The sequence below is a fragment of the Balaenoptera borealis genome (genome assembly GCF_965194805.1).
Source record: "Balaenoptera borealis genome assembly, chromosome: 16".
Taxonomy (NCBI): domain Eukaryota; kingdom Metazoa; phylum Chordata; class Mammalia; order Artiodactyla; family Balaenopteridae; genus Balaenoptera; species Balaenoptera borealis.
Window position 1 is genome coordinate 81,825,909 of NC_138872.1, and position 27,707 is coordinate 81,853,615.

General features: G+C 56.3%; 2 protein-coding genes across 5 annotated transcripts; one reads left to right on the forward strand and one right to left on the reverse strand.

Annotated features, from left to right (window-relative positions):
• Positions 1-964: 964 nt before the first annotated feature.
• NYAP1 (neuronal tyrosine phosphorylated phosphoinositide-3-kinase adaptor 1) lies at positions 965-14,493 on the reverse strand. 3 transcript variants are annotated; one of them, XM_082361284.1, is made up of 7 exons: positions 14,374-14,493; positions 12,968-13,119; positions 11,133-11,488; positions 9,150-10,670; positions 8,076-8,291; positions 7,739-7,848; positions 965-7,269 (listed from the first exon to the last, which is right to left on the reverse strand). In XM_082361284.1, the coding sequence occupies exons 2-7, from the start codon at positions 13,033-13,035 to the stop codon at positions 6,988-6,990; spliced, it is 2,553 nt and encodes an 850-aa protein (XP_082217410.1). In that variant the 5' UTR covers positions 13,036-13,119; positions 14,374-14,493; the 3' UTR covers positions 965-6,987. The 3 variants fall into 3 exon arrangements, with proteins under 3 accessions (XP_082217410.1, XP_082217411.1, XP_082217412.1); XM_082361285.1 differs by having other exon boundaries at positions 965-7,257; positions 8,076-8,294; XM_082361286.1 differs by having other exon boundaries at positions 965-7,257; positions 14,374-14,491.
• Positions 14,494-16,973: 2,480 nt separating this feature from the next.
• LOC309613857 (TSC22 domain family protein 4) lies at positions 16,974-27,678 on the forward strand. 2 transcript variants are annotated; one of them, XM_082361320.1, is made up of 5 exons: positions 16,974-17,620; positions 18,051-19,092; positions 21,398-21,564; positions 26,521-26,569; positions 27,006-27,678. In XM_082361320.1, the coding sequence occupies exons 2-5, from the start codon at positions 18,331-18,333 to the stop codon at positions 27,213-27,215; spliced, it is 1,188 nt and encodes a 395-aa protein (XP_082217446.1). In that variant the 5' UTR covers positions 16,974-17,620; positions 18,051-18,330; the 3' UTR covers positions 27,216-27,678. The 2 variants fall into 2 exon arrangements, with proteins under 2 accessions (XP_082217446.1, XP_082217447.1); XM_082361321.1 differs by lacking the exon at positions 16,974-17,620 and adding an exon at positions 17,661-17,809.
• The last annotated feature ends 29 nt before the right edge of the window (positions 27,679-27,707 follow it).

Genomic DNA, 27,707 nt, shown 5'->3' on the forward strand with positions numbered 1-27,707 from the left:
GTGCTCCTCAACAAAGAGAAGCCACCTCAATGAGAAGCCCTCGCACTGCAACAAAGAGTAGCCCCCGCTCACTGCAGCTAGAGAAAGCCTGCGCACAGCAACAAAGACCCAACGCAGCCAAAAATAAATAAATAAATTTATTTAAAAAACAAAAAAGGAAAATCTATTGACATGGGGAAGTGGAGACCATTAACGAAGAATAGCGGCTTTCAAAACAGCATGTGCAAGATAATCTCATTTTGTTAAAAAACATATATATGCATAGGAAAAGTCCTGTAATGTTATACAGCAAACTGTGAAATGGTAACCTCTGGGTGGTGGAAATATGGTGTTTATTTTTTTCTTTTCAATATTTGATGACTTTCTACAATGCATATATATTGCTTTGGAAAAATAAAAGGTTATTTTTAATTAGAGAGGGAGTGTGGTCTGGGAGGGGCTTCGTAGATTGTTTGATCCCAACCCTCATTTTTTTTTGAAGGAGGAAAATTTTTGACTCATCACACTGACTTTTAAAAAAACAACAACCTTTTTTATTGTGGAAAATTTCAAACAGACCCAAGCGCAGACAAAACATTCTACCAGCCTCAACAATGATCAACTCATGGCCATTCTTGTTTCATCCCCCCTCCCCTCCCAACCCAATGCCCTTTCTCCCTTTCCTTTTTATTCTGAAGCGAATCCCAGACCTCACATAATTTCTCCCATTAATATTTCAGTACTATCTCTTTAAGGACTCAAAAATACACAACCACAATATATTATCATGCCTAAAAAATTAATAATAATTCCTCAATATCATCAAATATCCAGCCAGTAGCCATAATCCCAATTGTCTCATAAATGTAAGAAGTCAGTTTAAGTTCATTTGGTTGAATCAGGATCTAAATAAGGTCCATAAATCACAGTGGATGATATGTCTTTTGCAGTCTCTCTTTTTTTTTTTAAATTAATTAATTAATTAATTTATTTATGGCTGTGTTGGGTCTTAGTTTCTGTGCGAGGGCTTTCTCTAGTTGCGGCAAGCGGGGGCCACTCTTCATCACGGTGCGCGGGCCTCTCACTGTCGTGGCCTCTCTTGTTGCGGAGCACACGCTCCAGACGTGCAGGCTCAGTAGTTGTGGCTCACGGGCCTAGTCGCTCCGCGGCATGTGGGATCCTCCCAGACCAGAGCTCGAACCCGTGTCCCCTGCATTGGCAGGCAGACTCTCAACCACTGCGCCAACAGGGAAGCCCTGCAGTCTCTTTTAATCTATGGGTTGTTGCTCTCTTCATTTTCCCTGGTGATATATTTGTGGAGGAATCCAGGTGGTTTGCCCCGAGGTGTTTCCCACAGTCCCAATTTTGCTGGTGTTCAATGTGTTCTCCTTGCCTCTGTATTTCCTGTAATTGGTAGTGGCATCTAGAGGCTTGATCATATTTCTAGGTTCGATTTTTAGGGGGCAAGAACACTTCATAGGTGGTGGTGCATTCTTCCATCAGGAGGCATAGAATGTCTAGTTGTCCCTTGTAATGTGATATGTGATGTTAGCTGCTGCTGAAACTCAATACCTGGAGCCATTCCTTCAGGGTGATGCTCCAATTCTAAAATTCTATCTTTGTTCATTAGCTGGAAGAGTTCTATAAAGAAAAACTTCCCTTCATCAGTGATCTGATAAAGGCAGATAGATGCTTGATTTTTCCCTTTACTTACGAGTTTTCAAAATAATGAAGTGATTCTCTGGCATCCTCCAAAGGCGAGCAATTTTTCAGTCATTATGAACTCATGAATTTAACTCAGTCCACTGCAGTTCTTACCCTTCCTGATGCTCCAATTATCCCATCCTTTGGCCATTGGGAGCCTCTTCAGATTTGCTCCTGAGTCTTTTTGATGTGATCCTAGTAATCTTTGATAGAAATCTCTCATCAGAGCTGAAACATGATCTCAATGGGTAAAATGGGCCATGAAAGATAAGGCAGGTGTTATTTCTGAGGTCTTTTTTTTCTCTCCCCTTTGGTTCGAAAAGCATTCCCTCCCCAGGAAAGGTTTCCCCAACCCAGCTCCTGTCTCCCTCTTGACTTGAATGTTCCAGGGCCCTCTCACCTCTGGCTGTGCTGCCCTAGAGTTCCCTGCTTTGCTGGGGTTTCAAAAAGTAGAAAGTCAGCGTTGGAAGTGCCTTGGTGACCCCAGGAAAGGATGTGGAGTCCCAGGTGAGTTTTACCAGGTGTCAGGCAGGCGGGGCTGTGTCCAGGCTGACTTCCCAGGGGATGCTCATCCTTCCAGATGCTATGTGAGGTTTATAATTCCAGCACACCCTGTTCTTTCAACTTCTAACTCTTCTCAGGCCTTTGATCTTGTACACCTAGCAGAAGAGCTGTGTACCTCTGACTCATGGCAGCCTCAGCTGCCTGCCTTTGCCTGAGCCCCTCCTACCCTGACTCTGTCCACTCCTGCCTCTCACTCCAGCCTTGCTGAGGTTCTGGTCTCTTTCTCATCTCCCCCATCTTGGTCTCTATCCCTACCCATCTCTCTTCAGCCTCAAAGGAGGCACTGTGCTATCTTATTCAATCTCCTCAACAACCCTCTAATCATTCCCATTTTATAGATAAGGAAAGTGAGAAACTTAGCTGTTAGTGCAGATCTGGGACTTGAACCCACACACGCCAGCTCCACAGTCCCTGACACCTCGGGCCTGCCTCTGCTTCTTGTCACTGAGCACTGCTTATTTTTCTATTTTAGAAAATAATATCTATTTTCTGATTTCAGAATGAAGACATACACATAAAATTTCAAGCAATATAAATTTTACTATTTTTTAAAAGTAAACTTAAGTCCCCTCTCTTCTCAGACCTCAAAATCATCACCATCAACTATTTGGTGTATTTCCTTCCAGACCTACATAAACGTTTATGAATAAATAATTTTTCTAAAAATGGGCTTTCTCTGTATGTACTTTTCTGCACATTGCTTTATTCACTTATTAATTTATTGGGAACTGATTCTTGTGTTTAAAACATCTATATTTCCTGCATTCTATTTAACAGTTTTAGTTTTCCATTGTTACCGTAATTATTTAGTCAGTGCCATACTGATGAACTTTGGGGTTGTTTCCAATTTTTCATTATTTCAAACAATGCTGCAATTAGCACCCTTGTGCATTTAGCTTTGCACACCTGTGTAACTATTTCCGTAGGATAAATTCCTGGAAATGGAATTTCTGAGTCAAAACCATGCACATTTAAGATTTTCATAAATATTTTTAAACCGACCTCCAGAGAGACTGTATTAATTTACATTTACACAATGAATGCCTGTCTTCTGCACATACTTGCCAGACTGATGTTACGAATTTTTTTCAGTTTTGTTTGATGGGTGAAAAGTGTTTTATTATGGTTTTATTTTGCATTACTTATTGTTAAGGTTGAACACGTACGTTTGTTGGTAATTTCTCTTTCTTTGGTGAATTGTCTGTTCATGTCCTTTGTTCGCATTTGCTGGGGTTGTTTTTTCTTTTTCTTATCAACTCACAAATCTTTCTTATATATTGCTTCAATCTTTTTAATATGTGTTAGAAATAGTTTCCTAGTTTAATGTTTCTAGTTTGACTTTGCCATATAGAAGTTTTAGCTGTGAATAAGATCAAACTTAAATGCCTTTTGGTTTATTTGTTACTGTTTTTTTTTTCTAATTTTTATTGGAGTATAGTTGGTTTACATGTTACTGGTTTTCATATCATTTTAGAAGGGCCTCCTCCCTCCCAAGGTTATAAGAATGTTCACCCACTTCTCCCTTTTAATATTTTGTTTTTACATTTAAATCTTTCGGTGTAATGAATGAAATAGAAATCCAGCTTCCCACACTCTCCCTTGACTAGCTAATTGTTCAAGAAACAATTATCAAATAATCTTTTCCCCACTATTCAAGTGCCACCTTTATCATGTACATGCTAAATTCCCATGTGCATTTGCTGCTATTTCTGGACTCTGTTCTGATAGATTGTGCCATTCCTGTGCCAATCCCAGCTCACTGTGCTTTCAATATTTGATAGGCCAGGTCCCCCCCTTACTCATCTGTTTCAGAATGTTCTGGTTTTTCTCATTATCATTCTGGATAAACTTTTGAATTGTTTTGTCAAGTTTCCCAAATTATCCTTTTGAGATTTAGAGACTTCATTGAATTTACTGATTTAGGGAAGACTTACATCTTTTACATTATGGTCTTATCTAAGAACTAGTTATTACTCTGCTTATTCAAGTCTTCCTTGGTTGAGTTACTCAAAGTACTTTAGTTTTATTGATTAATCGAAGCCCTATACTTTTCTTGTTTAAGTACTCTTAGATATTTTATGATTCTTGTTGCTCTTACAAATGAGATATTTCCTTCCATTAATTTCCTAACTAATTATTAAAAAGCTATTGGAAATCCTGCCATTTTCGACAACATGGATGGACCTTGAAGGCATGATGCTAAGTGAAATAAGTCAGACAGAGAAAGGCAAATACTGTATGATCTCATTTATATGTAGAATCTGAAAGAAAAAAAGAAAGAAAACCAAACTCATAGATACAGAGAGATTGGTTGCCAGAGGTGGGGGGTGGGAGGTGGGGAAAAATGGGTGAAGGTGGTCAAAAGGTACAAACTTCCAGTTATAAGATAAGTAAGTCCTGGGGAGGGCATGTACAGCATGGTAACTATAATTAACAATAGTATAGTCTATGTTTGAAAGTTGCTAAGAGAGTACATCTTAAAAGTTCTCATCACAAGAAAAAAAAATTGTAATTATTTGTGGTGATGGACGTCAACTAAACTTATCAGAGTGATCATTTCACTAGATATATATATATATAATGAAATTTAAAAAAAACATAAATAATTTAAAAGCTATTCCTTGTTCTTAACTCTCATCTCTGTCCACACCCTCTCTATGGAGGCCTTGAGTACCATCTTTACGTTGATGACTCCTAACATCCACAGTCTTGTTGGCTCTCCCAAACCATCATCGTTTTATCTCTAACTTGGTATTTCCTACATTTCAAAAATTCTCATACCACTGTCATAATTTTTCATATTCTGTATTCCACCTGTACTATTATTTATTTGCTTACTGTTTTTCTTTAAACCAATTCATTAAAAATAAATTTAGCCTTATCTTGTGCAATAATTGCCGTGAAATAACAAGTAGTATTCTGATGTGCTGATTATAATTTCTCTAATATGCATGAATATAAATACAAAACTATTAAAGCTTTTAAAAAATGTTCTTCATACCACTAAAAGACATCTCTGGTATCATCCATTGCATTTTTGAATCTCTGGTCTAGCTGGTAACAAACCTGAATATTCACCATTGCTTCAGAGTCAACATTCTTCCCTCAAAGTCCCTCTCAGCCCCACTTTCCATGCTTTGTCAGGCTGGTCATTTCCTTAGTCACCTGAGCGCCAAACTTGGGCTTCGTGGATGCCCCCTTCGGCTCCTTCATCCCCATCGGAGGGTGTTTTCTTTCAGCTGCATCTTGCAAACTGTCCCTTTGCCCTCCATTCTCCCAGACACTCTTTTTATCCTCCTCCCTGGATTCCTTCTTGAGGACCAGCCTCTTGCTTTGAGGCCCCTCCTTCTGCACCAGCTTCATCACGGTTGACTCACTGCCCTCCGCATTATTTAAACACAGTTGCTGTGCCCATCCCACCACAGCAGATAATCATGACACGAGCTTGGGACCTTCCCCCTGCTCATCCAAACCTTACCTGTACTTTTAGGCTCACTGTGCCGGAGGAGTCCAGCTCTCTCCCTCTCCTACTCCTGGAGCACTGCCTGGTGTTGGCTCAGGTATCTCACCTCCCTGAATAGACTACAAGCTGCTTGAGGACAGGCTTCAGTCGGAACGTTCCTTCTGCATCGGCGCACGGTCACGCACACATCAGATGCTCAATTAGGGTTTGCTGAGTCACTGCACGGTGGCGTTCCCAAAGACTTTCCTCCAACTCCACCTCTCCCTCTCACGTGCCATAGTAACCCGCCCTGCACAACCTCCGGCTCCCACCAACCAGGGGCAAGAGTGAAAACGGGACAGGTATAAGAAAGGCGGAGCGCACTGAAACATAAGAAGCCAGTTCTAGGATCGTTAGTCTTTTAATATATTATTCTGAAAAGAAAGGAATTAAAAAAAAGTTCCTGACATCTCTTCTGGGTTTTTTGTTTTTTTGCTTTTTAATTTAAATAAATACCCTGCCCGCCCCCCACCCGCGAAAATTTCCCTCCTTCCCCATCATCCCCCCCATCCCAGGTGCCAGACCCTCACCCCGGAGCTAAGTAAGATGCCTGTTTCAGAGCAGGCCAAGCTCACTACCAAATACTGGCAACTTGTAAATACTGTAAATGAGCCCTCTGGCCCCTGGGCTCCCCGGAGCCCCTCCCTTCTCCTGCTCCACTCCCCACTCCAGACCTGTCCCTAGCTTTGGCGGGCGTGGATGGTGGGGCCTTTAGGCGTTGGGGAGAGTGCCAGCTTGGTTCCCATTACTTGCCTGCGATTCCCCACTCCCTGTTCAGGAGTAGGTCAGAAGGGCCAAGAATTGCCCCCCAGCCCGAAATAAATAACAAAATAAACAGCACCTCCCCCACTCCCCACTCTCTAAAAGAGCCCCTCTACCTCTCACTCTCGGGTCCCTGTCCCTCGCTGACCCGCCCCCCCTTCTTCCTCCCTGACCCTTCCCTCCTCCCCCATGCTGACCTGGGCTTGGCCTTGGCCCTCTCAAGAGGAGGGGTCTGCTTGGCTCAGTGCCAAGAGCGGCAGAGGGCCTCACTCCCAACCTCAAGCCAACCCTCCCCCAAGTTTCTGGGGGTGCTGCTTGGCGCCCCCAACCCGATGGGCCCGGCCGACTCCCCGTCTCGGGGGTTAGGGTGGAGGGCAGGGGTTCTCCCCAGCTCGCTCTCACCTGGTCCTTCAAGCGTCCCTCTTTCGAGGCCGGTCTCCCCCGCCCCGCTCCCCGGTCCCGGCGCCCCGGCCTCCTCAGATGGCAGTGTCCCAGAGGACGGTGTGCTGCCGGCGGCAGGGCGGGGTGCCGGACTTGCGGGGCTCAGGCCCGCGCCGCCAGCTGGGGAGGATGGGCATGCTCTCCTGCTTGCAGAGGCCGCGGTCGGGCCGGTGGCGCGCCTTGATCTCCTTGCACACGCAGCGCTTGCGCTCGATCACTTCCAGCAGCTTGCCGTCGCGCTCGCGGGCGGCCTGGGGCGGCAGCGGCAGCGGTAGTGGCAGCGGCAGCGGCAGCGCAGGCTGGGTCTGTGCCCCTTCCTCCCGCCGCCAGCCCCGACGGGGTTGGGGGGAGGGAGGAATAAGGGGGTCAAGGACCTCAGAGTCACCCGGCCCTGTCCCCACCGCCGAGCGCCGAGGCCAATGCGTCGCCCAGAAACAAGTCCTCTCTTGCCCCCAAGGCCTCTGTCCTCTCTCCCTGCGCCCTGGTGCCAGGCGGGGCGTGTCTCACCCCAGGAAGGGGCGCCTTTTCAAAGCCGTCTTCCCAGCAGGATGCATTTTTCCACCCAGAGGGGATGTCTCTTTCTAAACGCAACGCACAAAGGCGCACGTCGGCCAGTGGCGGCCCTGGCTGGCTACCCAGGATCTCCCCCAGCCCCTCGCTCTCCAGCCGTCCCCGTTAGTCTGTGGCAGGCCCCAGCCTGAAGTCTTGCCTTTCTTCCCTAACCCGGGCCTTCTTGCCTACCTGTTCCTTCACAAATAAAATGCCCAACCCTGTCTCCCTCCTCACCTGGCTCGGGGCATCCCTGGGCTGGCTGCAGGGCCGAGGGGTGTGGAGCGCGGCCTGCCGGACTCCTGAGGTGGAGGCGGAGCGCCCCAGGCGGTAGCCTCCCGTGAAGTCTGAGGCAGAAGATTGAGGGGTGAGAAGGGAAGGGGCCTCCAGGTTCCCCTCCCCCAGTTCCCTGAGGACAGCCCCTGCCAGGCTGCGCCCCCCCCCCCCAGCCTCATTAGAGGAGGAAAGGGGTTGGAGACGTGGTATTAGGATGTAGGGCCCAGGATGAGGACCCTGGGAGATTCCCCCCAGCCCGCCCATCTGTGTGCTGGTGTACGAGGGCAGAGTGAGTCACCTCCGTTGCGGTGGCAGGCAGGGAAGGTCTGGCAGGGTATGGGCAGCGCGGTGCGGCTTCCTCCTCGGTCCCCTCCGTGGTGCATCCTGGCCAGCAGGCCCTCTGCACCCTGGCTCCTCACTGGGATCCCTGATGCCATAGAGCCTCTGTCCTCATGCTCCAGCTTGCTTGGACCCTCGGCACTGCCATTCCAGGCCCGGACACTGTCCTCGACCTCTGCTGGGTGACAAGGAGAGCTCTGAGACTGTACAATGGGAAGGGTCTTGCTGTCCCCCTGGCTACACACACCGCAGCCTGGGTGGACCAGGAGAAGTAACTTGCCCCGTTGCAGGTCACAGCTGGGAAGGGAGGGGCCCTGCTTCACACTCCCCCGACATACACACAAGGAGGGACGCCAGTCTTGGCACCACCCCTGGGCTGAGAATCATAGATATTTACTGCTGCCAAACCCTTTTCCCTATTCAGAGGGGTCTCCCCTACCCCAGTTTAACTTCAGAGCCCCTCCAGCCCCAGACAGTGCCAGAATAAACACCCTCTGAAACAGAGACCAGGGGGGCTGTTCCCTAGGAGGGGGAGAATTCCCAAAGCCGGGAAGTGAGAAGGGGGGCATTGGGGGAAGGGCTGCATGTGAACTAAGCTCATCTCTGAGAGTAAGCCTGGCAGAGCATTGCGTTGCCAAGCAACGGTAGGGGCCTCCCTCTCCTCTCCCTCCTGTCTGGATGGGTTGCCATGGTAACGGCTGGGAGGCAGCTGTGTTTAGCTCCTAGTGCGCGCACACTCACAAACACACACCCCTGCAGCCCAGAGAAGGGAGGGGCAGGGAGTAGAGCGGGACAGGGCAAGAAGAGGAGACCAGATTCTACCCCGTCCCCATCCCAGGTCTTCCTGCCTCTCCAGAGCACACACGGGGACCCCATCCCTTCAGTATGCTCCATGCCCCCATCCCTCTGGTCTCCCAGAAAAGTTCCCAGTTCAGGACAATGGGCTGTGGCTTCCAAGTATGCCCTTCAACACCTCCCCCAAATCATCACGGACATCCCCGGTCCCCCTCCCCGTCACCCCCTCCTCACTCACTGTCCAGCTCTCTCGCCTTCCTCCCGCCATACAGGACCTTCCTCTGCAGAGCCCAGCCTGCCCCAAACGTTGAGGCGCCCATCTCCTCTTCTTCCTCCTCTGGTGTCCCCGCGCTGGCGATGACGTGGGCACAGGAGAGGCTGGCAAAGGCCCCCCCGTCGGTCCCTTGCTCCTGCAGCTGGATCTTGACCACGGGGGATGGAGCCCCCATTCCACAGCCCTTATTCAGCACCCCCCCAGCCTTGAGGCTCTCATAGGCAGGGGGTCTCTTGAGCCCAGCTGCCGCAGCTGGGTAGGTCCAGAGGGGGGTCAGGGGGCCGGCAGTTGGGTCCGGAAGGCTGTGTGGGGAGGCCAGGCAGGCGCGGTGGTGGAGAACCCCAGCTGCTGCGCCCATAGCCCCGCCATGGGGGCTGGACTTCCCAGGCACGGGGGGCCTCGAGCGGGTGCACAGCATCCCGTGGAGGACCGAGATCTCCTTCTCCGTCTTTGGCTCCCCAGCACCCAGGGGCGGACCGGTGGGCAGGACGGAGTGCGTGGTCACCTTGACTGCTGAGTACACCATGGTGTAAGACACGGCCTTGTCCTTGGGGGGGCCGGGGAGCAAGGCAGCCGGGGCAGGAGGGGCTGCCGGCACCCCTGCCACCTTGGGGCAGATCATGCTGTGGGAATTGGGGAGCTCCCTCTCCCCCCGGGGCTGGCCAGAGCCCTGGGGCGGCAACGGTGTCGAGTGGCTCCGGGCTCGGCCCGAGGGTCCCAGCAGCAGCAGGTTGGCAGCGGGAGGCGGAGGCGGTGGGGGAGGCGTCTCCCGCTCCCGGGCAGGCACTTGGGGAGCTGGGGTGGAGCCGGCTGGCTCCTTGGAGTGGCAGAGGACCGGTAGCCTCGAGACCCCATCGCCAGGGGCTCGGGAAGCAGGCTTGGCCTGGGGGAAGGCCAGGAGTGGAGGACGGTGCTGGAGGAGGTTGGGGAAGGGCGGGGGGATTTCACAAGGAGTGGTCTTGGTGGGCGTCCCCTCCCTCCGGCTCGGGAGGGCTGAAGCTGGACGGCGCTGGGTGTGGAGCTGAAGGGCGTGAGGCTGGTGCGGTGTGGAGCTTGCCGTCAACGGAGGGGCCCCGTTGGCGCGGCCTTCCCCGGCCTCCTCGGGCAGCGGGTACTTCATCTCCTCGTATATGGCCTCGCTCTCTTCTGAGTCCGAGTCAGCGCCAGCCGTTGGGGTCGGCCCCCCCGCACCCCCAAGAGGGGGCCCAGTCAGTCCCCCTCCACTCCGCCCTCCTCCCCTGAAGACATCCCCCACCATCTCGATGTACACCGGCTCTTCTTCCTGGGCACCCACCTCAGGGTCCCCAGCTACACAGGACCCCCTACTGAGGCGCTGAAGGGGCGGGTTCCCCCCTCGAGGAGAGGCGACTGGGGGACAGGACTCATCAAAGGAGACAGAGAGCTGGGTGTTGGGACTTCGCCTGGGCTTCTGTGGAGGAACCTTCCGGCTGGACTCGCGGCCCTCAGGGGTTGGCTTCTGTGAGCCTGCGCAGGAGTGGGAAGGAGAAAAAGAAACCGGGCTCTAAGTCGGGGAAGGAAATGGGGAGACCCACTGTGACCTCTTGACTCACCGGCAAGGACATTTCTGCCTCTTCATTTTCCCCACGTCTCTCAACTTACAGCCCCAGTGGATTCTTTTCCTACCGGTCTGCCTCCCGTCCTTCTAATGAACGCCCCAGAATCTGCAGCTCCCACCAATTCTCCCCGACCCTCAAGGCCCCCCAAGGCCACCCCTTTCCCAAGAATGAACTTTTCAAGGAGCTTCCCCTGCCCTTGAATGGTTCATCTCAGGCCCTTCCAAAAAGGAACCCCCCCACTCCTTCTGAGAATGGAACCTTCCACTTCCTTGGTTCTTCCCTGAATGAACCCTCCCGGCAGGCCTCCCCTGGCCTGGAATGGATCCTCCCAGCTCCCGGCTCCTTCTGGGCAGGGGTGCTGGTGTCTCACCTGCTTTCTTGCTGGGGGGCGTCTCTGACCCTGGCCCTGCCATGCTGAGCTTGGTGCTGGGGTGTCTCCGGGGCTTGGCCGGGGGTCTTCGGGTGCTGCCGTCCTCTGTGAGGCCCCCCCCGCCCCCCCCAGGCCCGCCCCCCACGCTGTCCATGCTGCCCACCGAGTGGCAGGAGAGGGAGCGTGGGGCCATGGCGCTGCGGCAGGGGTGGGGGGTGTGCTCTTGGGAGGCGGGCATCGTCATGAAGCCCATCCTAAGCGAGCGGCGCAGCGAGGCGACGTCCCGCACGCGGACCCCCGGCCCTGGGCCGGCCCCGGGCCCCGCGGAGCCTGCGGGAGCCCCCTCCTTACTGGAGCTGGGGAGAGAAAGCCCAGATGGAGCAGAGGTCGGGCCTCAGGCCTGGGCCCCCCGCTCCCGTACCCCAAGAGGGGTTTGCAACCCTGTGGCCTCCCAGGTAGGAGGAGGGGGGCCGGGGTGGAGACGGGGGGAGCCTGAGGGTCCAAAGCACTAAAGTAGAAGCTTCGGACTGAATTTCTAGGCTTTGAAAAAGGCAAGGATATGGAGGGCAGGGATGAGAGAAGGGGGGAGCCTGTGTGCAAGGGAGCATTCCTGGAGCTGGCCGACCCCAGCCTGGGCATCTCGGGTGCACACACACGTGTGGACAACTTCGTATATAGAGATGCAAACCCAGGCAGCGCAGCCCCGCCTGGCACATGCTCCTGCCACCTAGCTCTGCTCCCTCTCACTCTCACGCTGGCCCACACCTGGCCTCTGGCCTCCCTTCGTGTCTGGCTGCTGCGGCCTCCACTCCCACACCGCCTCCTTCCCCAGACCCGGGCTGTACCGCCGCATCCTCAGAACAGCCTCCCCCGGCTGATCCTTCTTCCTCCCTGCCTCTCTCTCTTTCTTTCTTTCCCTCTCTCTCCCTCTCCCTCGGTGCTGTCCTCTCTCTGTCACCCTCCCAGGCTCACCCCCCATTCCCTTTCACTGTCTCTGAGCTTCTGTGTGAGTGAAGGGGGGGCGCGGCTGGCAGGGAAGAGGGGAGAGCTGCTGTGGGGTGGGCTCTCATTAAGGCCCTGTCTACTAACCCTTCATTAGGGAGAGATCACTGCAGTGATAGCTCTGATTAATCTAATTAACAACAAGAATTAAACTCCACAGTTTTGAGGAGGGAGAAGGGAGCAGGGAGATGGCTCTGACTCAGGCTCCGAGCGGCTGTGCCGTCGATGGGAATGAATAAGAGAAGGGAGCAAGACGGAAGAGGCCAGGTGCCAGGTCCCCGGGAGGGCAAGGAGAGGGGGCGAGCCGTGTGTGTGTGGGGTGTTGGTTCCCAGCCCTGGCTCCTCTGCAGGGCCAGCCTGCCCGTCCCCCACCACACACACACAACCCCGTCACGGGGAGGGGGCCAAATGGGTCGTCTCTGGTGCCCCTCAAATGACCCATTCCTGGACCATGAGGGCAGCAGGGCCTGCCCCTTCCAAGGTCAGGTGACATGGGAACCAGGAGCCAGGCCCACACTGACAGAAAAGAGGACATCACAGGCCAGAGGTGAGTCAGGAAGGAGTGTCTTGGGCCTCTGGGGATGGGGAAGAGCCAACAGGGTGTCCCTGGGCTGGAAGCCCCCTGAGAGGCCAGGGCAGGGGCTGGAGCCAGGAGCCAGGAGCAGGGCAGGGACAGGGCGTGTGCAATTCCAGCAATTCTGTACTGAGCACGGGCTCTGAGATCAGACTGATGACCAGGCTGTTGGAGTCAGGAAGGGCAGAGGGATGTGGCCCCACCACGAGGGAAGCAGAGGTGGGACAGGCGAGGGGGCAATCTGGGACTGCGGCCTTACCTCCTCTTGGCCTCCTCTTCCTTGTGCTGCCTCCACTCCAGCTTGGTTTTTCGGTAGAGGAGGTTCATGTCGTGGGGCAGGAGGCGGGTGCTGGGGGTTCCTGCTCAGCGCCACCAGGCCCGGGGGGCGACCCTCCCTGGGTCCCGGATCCACTTGGTGAGGGGGAATGGAAAGGAAAAAAAAGAAAGATGTGGGGTGGTCGGGGCCAGGAATGAATGAGAAAGAGAGAGAAAGGAGCAGAGATGTGACTCGGGTCCTCAGAGAGAGGAAAACAGATGGAGGCACAGAAAACCCAACACCGCCTCCAGGACCCACACACGTACAGACACAGACGGACGTGTATCCAGAGTCACACACCCTGACAAAGGTGTTCAGAGCCACAGATACACACTCTGGAGAGATCAGACTGACACAGAATCCCATCCTGTAAATACATCCTGATCCACCACACAGACAGGCCCCACCAACCTACAGCAACCCTGCAGTCACACAAACACACATTCAGACCCACAAACCTCCAGGCCACAGACCCATATCTACCAACAGAGGAGCAGACACACTGATTGGCATAGGTAAACACAACCTAGGAACAGCCAGACACACAGACATAAACACCCCGACACACCCACAGCACACACAGACCTCCAGACACACACAAATCGGCTGCACCGAACTGGACGTACCTATAGACAAGGAGTTACGCCGGGGCCTACTTGCCTACACTGCACCCCGCTGGGGAAGGGGGAGACAGTCAGACTCCCCACCCCCTCTTGGGGCCTGAGGCTGGGGGGTGTCATGAGGGCAGGGCGGGGATGCTGGAGAAAGGGTGGGGACATTCTGAGTTGGGCAGCTACAAGACCACCCATCCATGTCTCTCCATTCCCTGCCGACCCCCTCACCAGTCCTTCGCCTGGGCCTGGGCTTCCGTCCACCCCTATTCCTGCACCCTGGCCCCTCAGCGATGGTCTCCGCCTCCCTCCCTGAGGGCCCAAATCACCTTCCTCCTCCGGGATCTGGGAGGCTCCCGGCTTCCCTCTCGCAGTCCCCGCCCCTCCATCCCACCCGGGGGTCTCCAGTCTGGCCTCATAGCTACCTTCTAAGCTGCGGCCTCCATACCTGCCCTGGTTTCCCTTCCCCCAAACACACTCTCCTTTGCGCCTTCTGCCTCACCTCTCCTTCCAGGCGCCCCTCCTCACTGCCGTCCTCTCCCTTCCCTGTTTGTTCCAAACCTGGCCGGCTTCATCCCTCTCTCCATCCAAAGGCCCCAGGTTCCCGGGCACCCCTCCCCTTCCCCTTGTCCTGCTACCCTGGGTTTCTCCGTCTCTCGCCCCGCCAATCCTCCCTACCCCTTGTCCCCCCATCCCACCTCCCCGCACCAAGCCTCCCCAATTTCTACATCACCGTACCTGGCCTGCCGGGCGCCGGCCCCCCCATGCCGGGCTCCGCCCGGAGCAGGAGGAGGGAGGAGGAGAGACAGAGAGAGACCGGGGGGGGAGCCGAACAGGGCCCTGCCGCAGAGACAGCCCCGCCTCCGGGTCCGCCCCCAGACCCGCCCCCGGCCCCAAACCCACCCTTCCACACCCTCCAAGGACGGAGCGGGAGTGGCCGTGCTGCGCTGCGCCGCTAGGCTGGGGTGGGGGGGCACCGGGCCAGCGGAGCCGGCGGGGGGACACGGAGAAACGTCGTGGGGTGCAGGGGACCCGGCGCCAGCCCGCCCCCGCTTTGGGGCGTCCACTCCTTGCAGCCCCTCGCCCCTGCCCGGCAGGGCCGTGCTGGGTTTGGTGTCCAAGGCCCCGGCGGAGCGAAGCTGGGCGCAGCGCGCAGCGGCGACCCGGGGCCTGCACCCACGCGCGTACCCCGTGCAGCCGGCGCTCCCCGGGTGCGCACACCACGGCCGGCCCGGGCGAGGTTGCGGCTGCGGGGCCCGGGGTGCAGTGAGGCGGCGAGGCCGGCAGGGGGGGCCGGTTTCCGGGCCGAGGGGCTCAGAGAGTCGGGAGCTGGACCATCCGCGTCTTTGTCCAGCAGGGGGCGAGCTCCCTGTGCCGCGCCCCGTCTTCCAGCCGCCCCCCAGGTACAGGGAGGGCACCGGAGCTGGCTCTCTTGGTGCTCGTCGCCAATCCCTGCAGGTTCCCAGGGGTCCAGACCTGTTTCACCGCCAGGGCTCAAAATGTTTTGCCCGTCCGCCCCCGCGGCCCAAGTCAGCCTCCCAGTAACCTTTGACTCCGCAAAATAATGAATATTAAGAATAAGTCGTAAATGGCGCCATATATTAAAAGGCTATTATAAACGCCCCTGGGAGAGTTAACACATTAAAATACGTAACTGTCCTTTCACATTTACACCTTAGTGTGAATAAACTTTTATTTATTCATTCAACAAACATTTCCACAGAGACCAACAATGTCCCTGGGACTGTAGACACGGAGGAGTCCAAGTTGATGTTGATTGTCTGAGTTGGTGGGAAGGGGAGGATGCAAAGATAAGTTTGAATAGTTTGTAGCGAGCTATCGCTGAGGGAAGGAGGATCTGGGGGCGGAGCAGCAGGGCTGTGTTCTGAATATTGCCAGAGGGGAGAGGGTCTGGGGTGGGGGTGGGGCCGTTGCGTGGGAGGCTGCTTCCTGCACCTCACCGCCTGGGAGGCCTCAGGATCTGGCTGCGGTAGTCATTGTTACCATTTGAAGGGAGAGAGACTGGAGTGCAGATGCATTTTAACAATGAGATAAAGAGGAAGTATATAAACTGGGGGCAAGGGGGTTTGCATTATTTTGTTTTTGTCTAATCCTAAAGGGTGGTTAAAAATTTCCATGAGCTAAAGCTGAGGAAGGAAGGATGTGTCAGACAGCCCAGAGCTAGTCTCAATGCCATCAAATGCTAGCTCTGAGGCCTTGGGCAAGTAACCCAAGCCTCAGTTTCCTTAGCAGAGACACTGGAGCTCAAAACCCACCCCATTTCTGCCCAGGGCTGTTTTGAGAATCCATGAGATAATTATGTAGAGTGGACAAATATGAAGAATTTTAATATCCTTGAAAAGAGTTCCATATGACCCAAATTAATTAGAATCCATTTCCTTCTGAACCTGGGAGTGAAGGCAGTTACGGTCGTTAGACGCTGCTTTTGCTAAAATAATTCTTTTCAGAATGTTGTTGGGGGGCGCAAAAAAGAGAAAATGGCAGTTGGAGGTTTATTCTTTCATGCCAAGCACATAGTAGGCCCTTTATGAGTGTGTGTGGATCCTCCACAGTGAGCAGGGGATGGGATGGAGAGGTGGGAAGGGTGAGAGGTGGGTGTGTGGGGAAGGGTCCATGCTTGTGGCCAGCCAGGTTCCTCCTCCGGCGGGCACATCTGTACGGGTGCCTGTGTGTGACCCGCGGTTGGAGAGAAAATGCAAGTCAGCACCTTCCTGAGTGTGTCTCTGTCATTTCTCTATACCGATCTAGGGAGCCAGACAAGGACACACCTGAGTGTGAGAAATGTCCCTGCTCTACCACTGACAGCCTTTCTGAAAGTCCTGGGTCTCAATTTCCACATCTAACAAGAGGAATAGTACGATGTTTGGGGTTTGATTCAAATACTCCAGCACACTACAACAAAAGATATTGGGGGTATAGATGAAACAAGATTGAGTTTCAATTGTGAGTTGACAATTGTTAAAACCCCATGCTGGGTCCCTAGGGGTTCATTTTACCATTCTCTCTAGTTTGTGGCATGTTTGAAAATTGTCATAAGGATCCACTTGAAAAAATAAGGACCGGGGAGAAAAACAGTATCTTCCTCGTACGGTTGCTGTGAAAACCAGCGACGATATGACAATAACAGCTGCAGCAGCACCAGAACAATTTACTGGGCGCTTATGAGAGTGGCAGACACCCAGCGGGATCCTGGTAAGCTCCTCCCCACTCTTCCGTGCGTCTGTAGACCAATGGCAGCAAATGCCTACAAGTAAGGGAATCCCGGGCCTCCCCGCAAACTCCTCCCCTTTCTCTCCGCCCTCCGCGGCCCCTCCCTCCGAGGAAGAGCTGGGCTGGGGCCCAGCAGGTGTGGGGTTAAGGCAGCCAGTCCCGGGCCCCAGGAACAGCAGCGGCAGCGGCAACAGCACCAGCAGTGGCGGGGGCAGACCTGGCCCCGGGCCAGCTGGCTGGGAGCCCCAGGAGCGAGAAAGGGCGGAGGAAGGGGAGGAAGAGGGGAAAGAGGAGGAGGAGAGGAGCAGTCAGCAGGCCCGAGGAGGCAGGACTTCCGGGCGTGGGGGTTGTCAACAGCCCCGAAAGAGAAAGACCGAGAGGAGCGGAGAGAGACCCAGCGGTGCCACGCGGGAGGAGACTTGGGAGAGCCACTCGCCGCGACGACCACCGAGGCGGCTCCACCTACAGGATCCGGGGTTAAGCCGCCCCCTCCCGCATCGGTCCGCAGACCCTTGGGGCTTCGGAGGCTGCGCCTGGGCTCCGCCAAGGAGGCGGGGGTTCCTTCTTTTCTGGACAGCAAACTTTCCGCGGAGATGCCTTGCGGGGCGAGGTGCGGCCCCCGAAGAGGACCGGCCAGCCTCTGATTGCCGCCTGCGCCCCCGAGCTGCTGGGGCCAGGAGGCCCCGGGGAAGGGACAACCCAACATCTTAGGCGGCCGGGACCCCCGGCCCAGCTCGGTGGCCGCGGCCGAGAGGTAGGGCTCTGGGTTGGGCGGGGCGCCGGGGCGGCGGGGCAGGGCCTGCCTCAGGGATGGGGGAGCTGGGGTGCGGGGGGCCTTGGTGGCCCAGCACAGGCCTCCCGGCGGCCTGGTCGGGCTGAGGAGCGGCTTCACTCCTGTTCACCCAGGCCTTGGAGCCCTTGCTCTTGGGACGACTTGGGTCCTGTGAGTTTGAATTCCAGCGAGAAATGCCCAACTTTGGGTCTGGGCCGCCTCTTCCTGCTCTCTGCGCCCGCCCGAATCTGTCCTCTCTGCTCTGGTCTCTGTCATTTCTGTCTCTTTGTCTCTGGCGGTTTCCCCTTCCTCCCCCCATTCCGCTCCCCAGAGAGGAAGCCCCGGAGGTGGCCTGCCCACTGCTTTCTCACACATTCTCTCTCTGTCTCTCTCTCTCTCTCTCTCTCTCCAGTTTGCAAACTCAGCTCTGGAGTTCGGCGGTGGCAGCCACAGCAGCAGGAAAAACCTGCCCCTGCCCCCCCAGCTCCCGCCGCCTCCCCTACCCTGTTCTCCCTTCACCAACCAGACACCCCCAGTTCCCGTAAGGCCCTCCTGCCATGTCGGACCCAGACGTCCCCAGGGGCCCTGATGTCCCCACCATGTGGCCCCCCTGTTCCAGGGGTGCCTGAGCCCCTCGAAGAGCCACCACTGCCCCCCTGCCCACCTTGGCCCAGTCCTGAGCTCCAGGGACCATGAGTGGGGGCAAGAAGAAGAGTAGTTTCCAAATCACCAGCGTCACCACGGACTACGAGGGTCCGGGGAGCCCAGGGGGTCCAGATACCCCTGCCCTGCCGGCCCCCACTGGGCCCCCGCCCCGCCTGCCCAATGAGGAGCCCAACCCCGAGCCAGGGGGCAAGGGCACCCCCCGGAATGGCTCACCACCGCCTGGGGCCCCCGCCTCCCGTTTCCGGGTGGTGAAGCTGCCCCAAGGCCTGGGAGAGCCTTATCGCCGAGGCCGTTGGACATGTGTGGATGTTTACGAGAGAGACCTGGAGCCCCCTAGCTTTGGCCGGCTCCTGGAAGGGATTCGAGGGGCCTCAGGGGGCAACGGGGGCAGGTCTTTGGATTCCAGGTTGGAGCTGGCCAGCTTGGGCCTGGCTGCGCCTGCCCCACAGGCAGGCCTGTCTCAGGGCCCCACGTCCTGGCTCCGCCCGCCCCCCACCTCCCCTGGACCTCAGGCCCGCTCCTTCACCGGGGGGCTGGGCCAGCTGGCAGTGCCCGGCAAGGCCAAGTTGGAGACAACCCCCCTGTCAGCCTCCCCGCCCCAGCAGCGCCCCCCAGAGGCCGGGACAGGGGATAGCGCAGGCACTTCCCGGGCTGCCACGCCCCTGCCCTCTTTGAGGGTAGAAGTGGAAGCAGGGGGCTCAACAGCGGGGACCCCTCCAGTGTCCCGTGCGAAGGATGGAGCTCTGCGGCTGAGGATGGAGTTGGTTGCTCCAGAGGAGATGGGGCAGGTAAGAGCTGGGTTCAGGGTTGGGGGAGACACCTGAGGGGTGGTGCTTGTCCATTTCGACCTTGGCCCCCACTTCCATACTGATCTCTCCTCGCTCCATTGTCACCTGTCTGTCACATCAGACAGCCCCGTCCTTTTTCTTCCTGCTCTCTCACCTGGAAGTCCATTCCTGCTCCTCACGTGGCCCTTGTTTTCTCACTTAGGCTCCCTCTTCCCCACGTTCGGCACTTTCTTTCTCTTTGGTCTTTCATTTGTTGCCTTTGGCCCGAGTCTCCATCTCCAGGTAGCCCAGTCCTGTCTCTCCATCATGGAGATATGACCTCCTCACTTTGGCCTTCACCTTCTGTCTTGGTCTCGCTTCTTCACGCACTGAGAGTGGAGGCCCCAGGCAGGGCTGGGGTATTTGGGCCTGCTGGGGTTGGGAGGGAAGGGCAAAAAGTAGGCATTGCACTGTAAATCTCTCCTTTGCAGTCCCATCTCCAGTTGGGTGGCGGGGGGGGGTCTTCTTTCTATCCACTCACCACCCTCCCAGCCCCACCTCCAGCTTTGTCCCAAGACAAACTTCTCCAAGACATTGAAGAATTGGGTGGGGGTGAGGGAACCCATTACAAGGATGGGACGTTGGCTGGTTTGTCCTTTCTACCCCCAGTTGTCAGTCTCAGTTCCCTGCGTCTGGGTCTCTCCAGGATCAATCACTGGGGGTGGCCACCATGCAGTGGGAGAGAGGTGGGGAGCAGGCGAGAAAGAGTTAAATCCTTTGCTCTTTCTGCTTCCTGCCTCCAAAAGAGGAACAAGCCCGGGCTGGGGGGCAGGATGCCTGGGTCCTTGGGGTGGGGGGTGGGCAGCAAGGGATGTTGGATGTGTCTGTCCTGAAGGAGAAAATAACACCTTGGACGCAGGAGGAAAGGCAGGTAGTGTGAGGATGAGAACTTTTCCCCTTCCTGGCCTTGGGCACAAACCACAGTATAAAAATAACCTGAGACTGTGTGTCTGGGCCTTGTCAGGACCGGTCAGGACCGGCTCCCCCCACCCCCTCCTGGCCTCAAACTCACGTCTCTCATGCCACCCCCCACTTTTCTTGAGTTCTTTCATTCCGTTCCTACCCCAGGGGAGAAGATGCATTTCCTTTAGTGGTCCCTGTCCACACACTCTTCCAAAGCAAGCTGCCTTTGCCCCCAGCCTCAGCTCTCTCTATCCTTAAGCCCTGCCTGAGCTTCCCTTGGGCCCACAGACCCTGCCCCTCTCCCCTCTGTGCCCCCAGTTCCCTTTCCTTCCCCCACGTCCTGATTCCTTCCTGTGCCCCTGCCTCTGTGCTGCTGTTTCCCTGCCCCGAAGTTTGTCTTCCTCCTACACTCCCCCATGCCTCTTCTCCCCGGGTTGCCTCTAACAGGGGCCTGGAGGAGGGCCGGGGGCACCACCTGGGCCCCCTTCCTCTGTTCTGTCCCGCCAACCACCCTGGACTCTCTGTTCTTGGCTTTTTCTGAGAAGCTGGGGCCTCCTGGGGCCTCACAGAGGCATCTTGTTCCTGTGGCCCCCGCCCTTTTGCAGCCACCCCCAGCGCCTGTTGGGCTGTGTGGGTCCACGCCCAGGCTCCGCCTCTCTCCATCTCTGTAACTGCTCCCGGTCCCCAACCCCCAAGAGCCAAGCTCAGGAGCAGAACTTTACCTGAGTCCCTAGAAGTTTGAGAGGAGAGGCTAGAATGGGTAGAGGAGGGGGGAGGGGAGAGGAGGTGGAGGACCAGTTTCTGAGGATTCATTCATTCTACAAATGGCTACTGAACAAACTACAAGCTCTGCCCTCTGGAGCGTACCTTCTAGCAGCAGGGAGGCAAAAATACTTTAATTTCAGGTAATATTAGGGGCTATAAAAAAATAGAACAGTTCGGTGGAATTCATGAGTCAAAGGATGGAGAAATGCCTCTCTGAGGAAGTGACATTTGAGTCGCCTTAAGAAGTCAGGTAACAGAAGGCACAGTCTCTGACTGGCCTCTGATTAGGGGTCCTAGTTCAGGTGGTGGAAGGGTACTGGAGTGCAGACCAGAGCCCCTTTCCGATACCCCATGAGCCACTTTTTGGAAGCCACTCACCCAGTCCTCAGGATGGGTGCTGTTTCCCTTGTCTCTAGTACCTCCTTCCCCAGAGCCGGGGGAAAGAGGGGCTGCGGGGGCAGGATGCCTGGGTCCCTTGTCCTCGGAAGACGGGGTGTGTGGGGAGAGCTGGGGAGGGAGGAAGACTACTAGGCAAGTTGTAAGGTGGCTGGATCCTTTCTCTCACTCAATGTGACAGTTCCCACCTGTCTGTCTCCAGGTGCCCCCACTCGACTCTCGCCCCAGCTCCCCAGCCCTCTACTTCTTCCCCGATGCCAGTCTGGTTCACAAGTCTCCAGACCCCTTTGGAACAGCGGCTGCCCAGAGCCTCAGCTTCGCCCGCTCCATGCTGGCCATCAGTGGCCACCTGGACAGCGATGACGATAGGTAGGTGGGCTCCGGTTCCCCACCCAGCACCTGGGAAAGCTGAGTGAAACTGCCTGCTAGGTGTCCTTCCCCCTACTTGAACTTGGAGAGGACCTCTTAAACTGAGAAGCCTGGCCTGGGCATAACACACTGGGCAAAGCTGATCTGAGACCTACTCCCTCTCTGTGGAGAGAGCTGGGTGGGCCTCCCTGGCTTAGGACTGTCAAATGGTAGACTTTTTTAGAGTTTGAAGGGAGTCATTGTTGTCAAATTCCAGAGCTCTTGCAGATTTAGCGATCATCTGGCCAACCCTAAGAATTTACTGGCAAATGTTCAGGAGACCAGAATAGGGAGTCGGTCTCCTCCCAGTTCTCCCTCTCCCTACCGAGGCGAATGGGACTCCTGCAGAGTCCACGCAGACTATTTTAGGATCCTGGGACCTCTGGAACCAAGAAAGCATGTCCCTAAGGTTCGGTTCTCTGTGCTAGGATCACCATGGGGGCTGAGCACTCCCCGGAGGCCGAGGCCAAGGCCAAGCCAAAGCTGTGCAGAGGCTGGCTGTCGGTCACAGGGAAGGCACAGGAGAGCAGGATCTCCTGGGGTTTGCCCTTCAGGGGAGAATGTCCCGTTCATGGCACGGTGGGCAGAACTTTCTGTTTTGAGGGCCAGGTTTCAACGTAGCAAAGTTATCAAGCTGAAAGGGGAGGAACAAAATCGCGAATCAGATGGCCAGGCTGCTCCCTTCTGGCTGTGGACTGATACGAACCCAGGAGAGGGACCAAGGAGTCGCCACTTTTATTTTGGAGGGAGGAGTGGGACTTCCTGTTTGAAGCCTGGGGGAGGGACTTCCTGTTTGGAAGGCACTAAGGGGCGGGGCTTAGTGGGAAGTGGGGGACTTATTTCAGCGGAGTCTCTTCTTCCTGCCTTCCAGTCACGTGGCGGCCCCCCCCTTCTCCAGTCAGGGACTGAGGCCTTGGTGGGGGGCAGAGAGGAAAGAGAAGGGGTGATAGGGGCCGGTGGGATGGAGGGCGAGGGCCCTGGTGGAGGCACTTGGAGAATGAGGGACAGAGCAGGGCTGGGCAGGGCCGCATCAGAGCTCCCTGCTCTAAGGAATGTGTGAGGTGTGAGGTCGGCCAGGCCCGGGAGAGTCACCTGCCCCCATCGCTGCTATTCTCAGCGCTTCCCACCCGCTCCTCCTCCCACTTGGGAGGTTCCCTGGCACGGAGGGCTCTCTGTCCCTCCCCACCCCTGTTGATTTGAGAGGCCAGCTTCCAGCTTTCTCTTAGAGAGTTCTGCCTCTAGAAGCCTCCTGAACTCTATTCTTTTGGCTTGTCCCCTCTCTCCCCTCCTCTCTCTGTCCCACCCCCTCAAACACCCCAGTCTGACCGGTCCGCCTCCCAGCCTCCACTTTACTCTGCTGAGCTCCAAGCCTCTGGGGCTCAGGCCCAACGCCTCGAGCTCCACCCTGCTGGGCCAGCGTGTTTGGGCTGGGCCACCTCCTTGGCCCCCTGGAATGGGGTGTGTAGCCCCCACCTCACCTCTCTGGTGTGCCGGGAGCTGGCAGAACAGGGTCTGAGTGGCATGGGGCCTCCCTTTTGAGAGGGAAAGTGGGCTGGGGTATTAAGTGCCTGGACCCCAGATGGGGAGTTGGGGATCCCTGACCAATCTTAAATCTGGGGATGGGAGAACAGAGGGTACATGGTGAATTCGTGCCCCCAACAGGGCCTGGCAGTTGGGAGGTACTTATTCGAATAAGTGGATGGATGGATGCATGAGGGGACGGTTGCATAGGTGGGTAGATGGCCAGCATGGGGAATCCAGACATTACAGGGAATGAATTCTAGGAACTCAGGAAAGAAAAGGTATGTTTATCCAGTGCTTCCTTGGGGTCAGATGCTATCTCTTATCTCACATAATTCTAAGAGCAACCCCATGATCCCCACTTTCCAGATGAAGAAACTGAGACTCAGAGGAGGAAGGTTTTTAGAAACTTGCCCACTGTCACCAGCTAGTAAGTGGCAGGACTGCTGTTGGAGCCTGGGTCGGACCCCAAAGCCACTTTCTCTCCCCTCTTCTACTGGAATGCCTGTGTCCCAAGAGAGGAGGAGGAAGCAAACATCTCTGGGATGCCCTTTCTCTCCAGGACAGAGGCAGGGACAGCTCTCCCAATCCGGGCAAAGAGCCATCCTCCCCGCCCCCCCCCCCCAACAGATCCGGGAGGGAGTGTAGACGGGGCAGCCAGGCCCCTGGGGGCTCGTCAAAACACGGTGAGGGAGCAGAGCTGGCCCTTGTCCCCGACATCAGAACCTCCCCACCTCTCCCAGATGTCCTGTTTCTTCATCTGATCCTCATTTTGAGGCTGTTTCATTTGACCTTCAAAAAGGAAGACCAGCCTCTACAGCTGTCCTTGCCCCAGGACCTAAGAGTCCTGCAGGGCCAGAGTCCCCAGGTGTGCATGTCGTGCTCTGCACAACTCCAGGGGGCGCCACTCACATTTGAAGTCACTGTTGACACCTGAAGTCATGACAGTTATCGAGAAGATGGCAATAAGTCTTGAAAATTTTATTCTGACTCATACAAAGTGGCTTTGGGGGCTTGTGGTGAAGGCTGATCCCATCCAGTCAACCCCAAGCTTCCCACTCCTGAGCCTGCTCAGGGATTCCAGCACAGTGCAAGGCAGCCCTTCTCTCAGGGGTTCTCAAAGGGAGGGCTTGTGTTGCCAGAGTCCTGGTCCCTTGAAGTGTTAATGTTAGAATGTGCCAGTGGAAAGTGCCGTCAGAAACTCTCCAGCACTAGGCAAACAGGAGATAACCATCTATCAGCCGACAAATGTTTATTGTTGTATTATTCATTTATTTCTGGCAAGAAGGAACAACTTACTTGGCATCTTAACTGAGTGTTCGCCAAGCAAGGCCAGTGTTCCCGTTCCTGTGAATCTGCCCCTCTTTGGTGTCTGTGTGGACCGGTGGTTGGGGGGAGAGTTCTGTGGTGGCCCAGTCTCCACCCAGGTGTCTCGGTTTGAAATAGCTTGAAAACTGCTTTGACGCTCCAGCTGGCTGGCCTCCCTCTGCTCTCAAACTTGTTCTCTCCCCGCAACCCCAGGGGTCCCAGGTGTCCTTCCCCCACCCCATCCTGTCCTGCTCTCTCAGGCCTGGTCACCCTCTTGGTTACTCCACCTGTCAGCGCCTTCTGCACCCAGAGCTTGGATGGGAAATGGAAAATTCCCAGTGCCCTCGTGCTCCCTTCCTGGCTGCAGGGCCTCATCCAAGGGTCACCTTGGATTGAGCGCTAATTCCCCCCACAGGAAAGCAAGTTGGAACTGACAACCAGGAGAGAGGGCTGGACAAGGGAGCACAAGGGTGAGGGAGGCAGCATGTTGGGACCACCTTCCCTGAGAGGGGCGAAACTGGGGGCTGGAGGTCAGGACTGGTGATCCTGCGGTACTGGGAGGCATAGGTGGAGGGCTGGCCCTGGGGCCGAGGCAGCTGAGGCAGAAGCTGGACAGGTGTGGGTGGTGAGCTGCAGGGTGAGGCAGGAACCTGGGGCCTGAGTGGTGGGGAGAGGGAGCTTTGGAGGAGAGGACAGGGTGCAAAGGACGGTGCAGGTTCTGGGACCCAAAGCCTGGGCCTGGGGATCCTTGAGCCAGGCCTGAGTCGACCTCTGGTGGCCACTTAATAAACTGCAGCCAGACCTGCTCTCCCTTCCCTGTCTTCCGTTCCCAGGACTCTTCAAAGCGCCTGCACCTATTCCCAGTATCCCACCTCCAGCCTCACCTTCTCACCTCTCCTTATGCCCTCGCTCCCTCCAAGATCCCAGACACCAGACCTGGGTCCCAGGTCCATAGGCTGTACTCGTCTTTCAGGCTCTGTTTCTGTTGCCATGGTAACTTTCCCATTCCTCCTCACCCTCACCGTGGGAGGAGGGGAACTCTCTGGCTAGGCCCCAGGGGTCATCCCTGCTGTGGGCTTTGTGTTTCAGGGAGGTGCTCATAATCCAAGGAAGACCACAAGCATATCAAAAACACACCCCACCCCATCGCCCTCACTCCCTTTCTTACCTCCCGGCTGAGAGCAGCTGAGGCCTTGAGGGAGGCCAGTGTTCGCCCAGAGCGGGCAGGATGGGATCAGAGGTGGGAAGAGGCCTCCCAGGGCCAGGCTGTCCCTCACCCTTCACACCCTTCCCTGCCCCAGGCCTCTGGCCCCGCAGCCCCTCCCCTGACTCGGCCCCCCAGCTGACTGTCCTCAGCCGGCCCCCCTCCCCTCCGCTCTGGGATTGGTGCCAGGGTGAGAAGGGGACACTGGCACTGACCGTGTCTGGGAATTCCCGCCCACCATGGAGCTGGCGGGAGGGGGTCCCCGTGTCCCTGAGGAGCCAATAGCAGCCAGGCTTTGCCCTGGGGAGTGGTATATATCTTTCAGGCCAGCACTCCCTAGGCACCGTCTCCTTTCTGCCTGCCTGGCACCAGCCAGACTCTGCTCTGCCCGGGGGGCTTTGAGCCCCCCAGGCAGTCCTTATGATAACAGCTCTCTCCCTCTGGGGACGCCCAAGGATCCTTTTCCCTTGGGGATGGCCCAGCCAGGGGTCTCAGTCAAGTCCCTGGTGTCCTCGTATGAGACCCGAGTGGTGGGGATGGCTCCGGGGCCTCCCCGGAAGAGGGGCTGTGTCTCCTCTCCTTGTTCCCCTCGGGGAGCATCCCCCATCCGAGGGGCCTCTGGACCCCCACCCCACCGGGGCCTGGGGGGGCCCGGGCAGCGGCCCTCACCCCGCCGGGGGATGGACAAAACCCTCCTCTCCCTGATTCTCTACTGTCACAGGTACAGGCAGGGGTGTGGGTGGGAGGCTGCAGCAAATGGGGCTTGTGGCGGAGGCCAGAGCCTGCTCTGAGAAGCACCTGGAAGGCAGCAGGCTGGGGTGTCCAGACACCTGGCTTGGCACCTGCTCCTCCTCCTTACCTCTCGTCTCCCTGTGTCTCTGCAGTGGCTCCGGAAGCCTGGTTGGCATTGACAACAAGATCGAACAAGCCATGGTAAGAGAAGCCATCTTGGCCCCAGCAGGTCCCGGCTCATGTGCTGATGCCCAGGCCCCTGCCTCCGTTGGCCGGCCCAGTGCTCCATCCCTGCTGTCCTCATTATTAGGGAATACTGACTTCCACTCCTCAACCTGCTCCCAGCTGGGTTCCCTGGGGTCCTTCGCCCCCTCCTGAACCCTTGACGTACCTTGCTTCCTAGCCTGCTCCTGGCCTCTGTCTCTGTCTTTGAGCCCTGACCTTGCCTCTGTCCAGCATCCTTGCCCATCCCGGTACCCCACCCCCTGCACCTTCCCTGTTTGACTTCTTCCCCAGTGGTCCCCCATCATCTGGGAGCAGGAGGATCTCCCACACCTGGCTCCTCAAGGCACTGGGCAGGGGATGAGGTTGGGGTGGCCTGGAACCCCTGACGCTTTGCCTGTCCCTGGACCCCCAGGACTTGGTGAAGTCCCACCTCATGTTTGCGGTCCGGGAGGAGGTGGAGGTGCTGAAGGAGCAGATTCGGGACCTGGCCGAGCGGAATGCCGCGCTGGAGCAGGAGAATGGACTGCTGCGTGCCTTGGCCAGCCCCGAGCAGCTGGCCCAGCTGCCTTCCTCGGGGGTCCCGCGGCTGGGGCCCCCAGCGCCCAATGGGCCCTCAGTCTGAGCCTCCCTTCCTTCACAATGTGCCTTTGGGGGCCGCCACAGCTGCTAGGCCTTGAGCCAGCTGCCTGCCCCCTCTTCCTATGCAGCTTTAATGCCCCCTGATCCCCGGGGATGGGAGTTGAAGGCTCAGAAGTGGCCTGTCCCCCGCCCTTCCTTGATCTCCCCATAGTGCCCAGAGACTGGGCTGGGGCATCCCTAGACATTGATGGAGGAGGGAGGGCATCAGGGCAGGGTGTTAGATGGAGCCCCCCTCCTCCCTCCCTAGGGGTCAGTGTTCTGGGACCCTGCCAGCAATAGATGGCTTGGGGGTTTTGGAGCCTCCTGGCAGACATCCCCACCTTGTTCCCTAGAGTGCCCCCCTCTCCTCTGCCCAGGAGAGGGAGTACAGAAAGTATCTGGAAGTTCTGGGATTCAGGTTGTTATTAAAATAATAATTATAATTAAAAAATCCGAAGAAACTTGAATCTGGAGGTTGGCATCTCGTTGCTTGTGT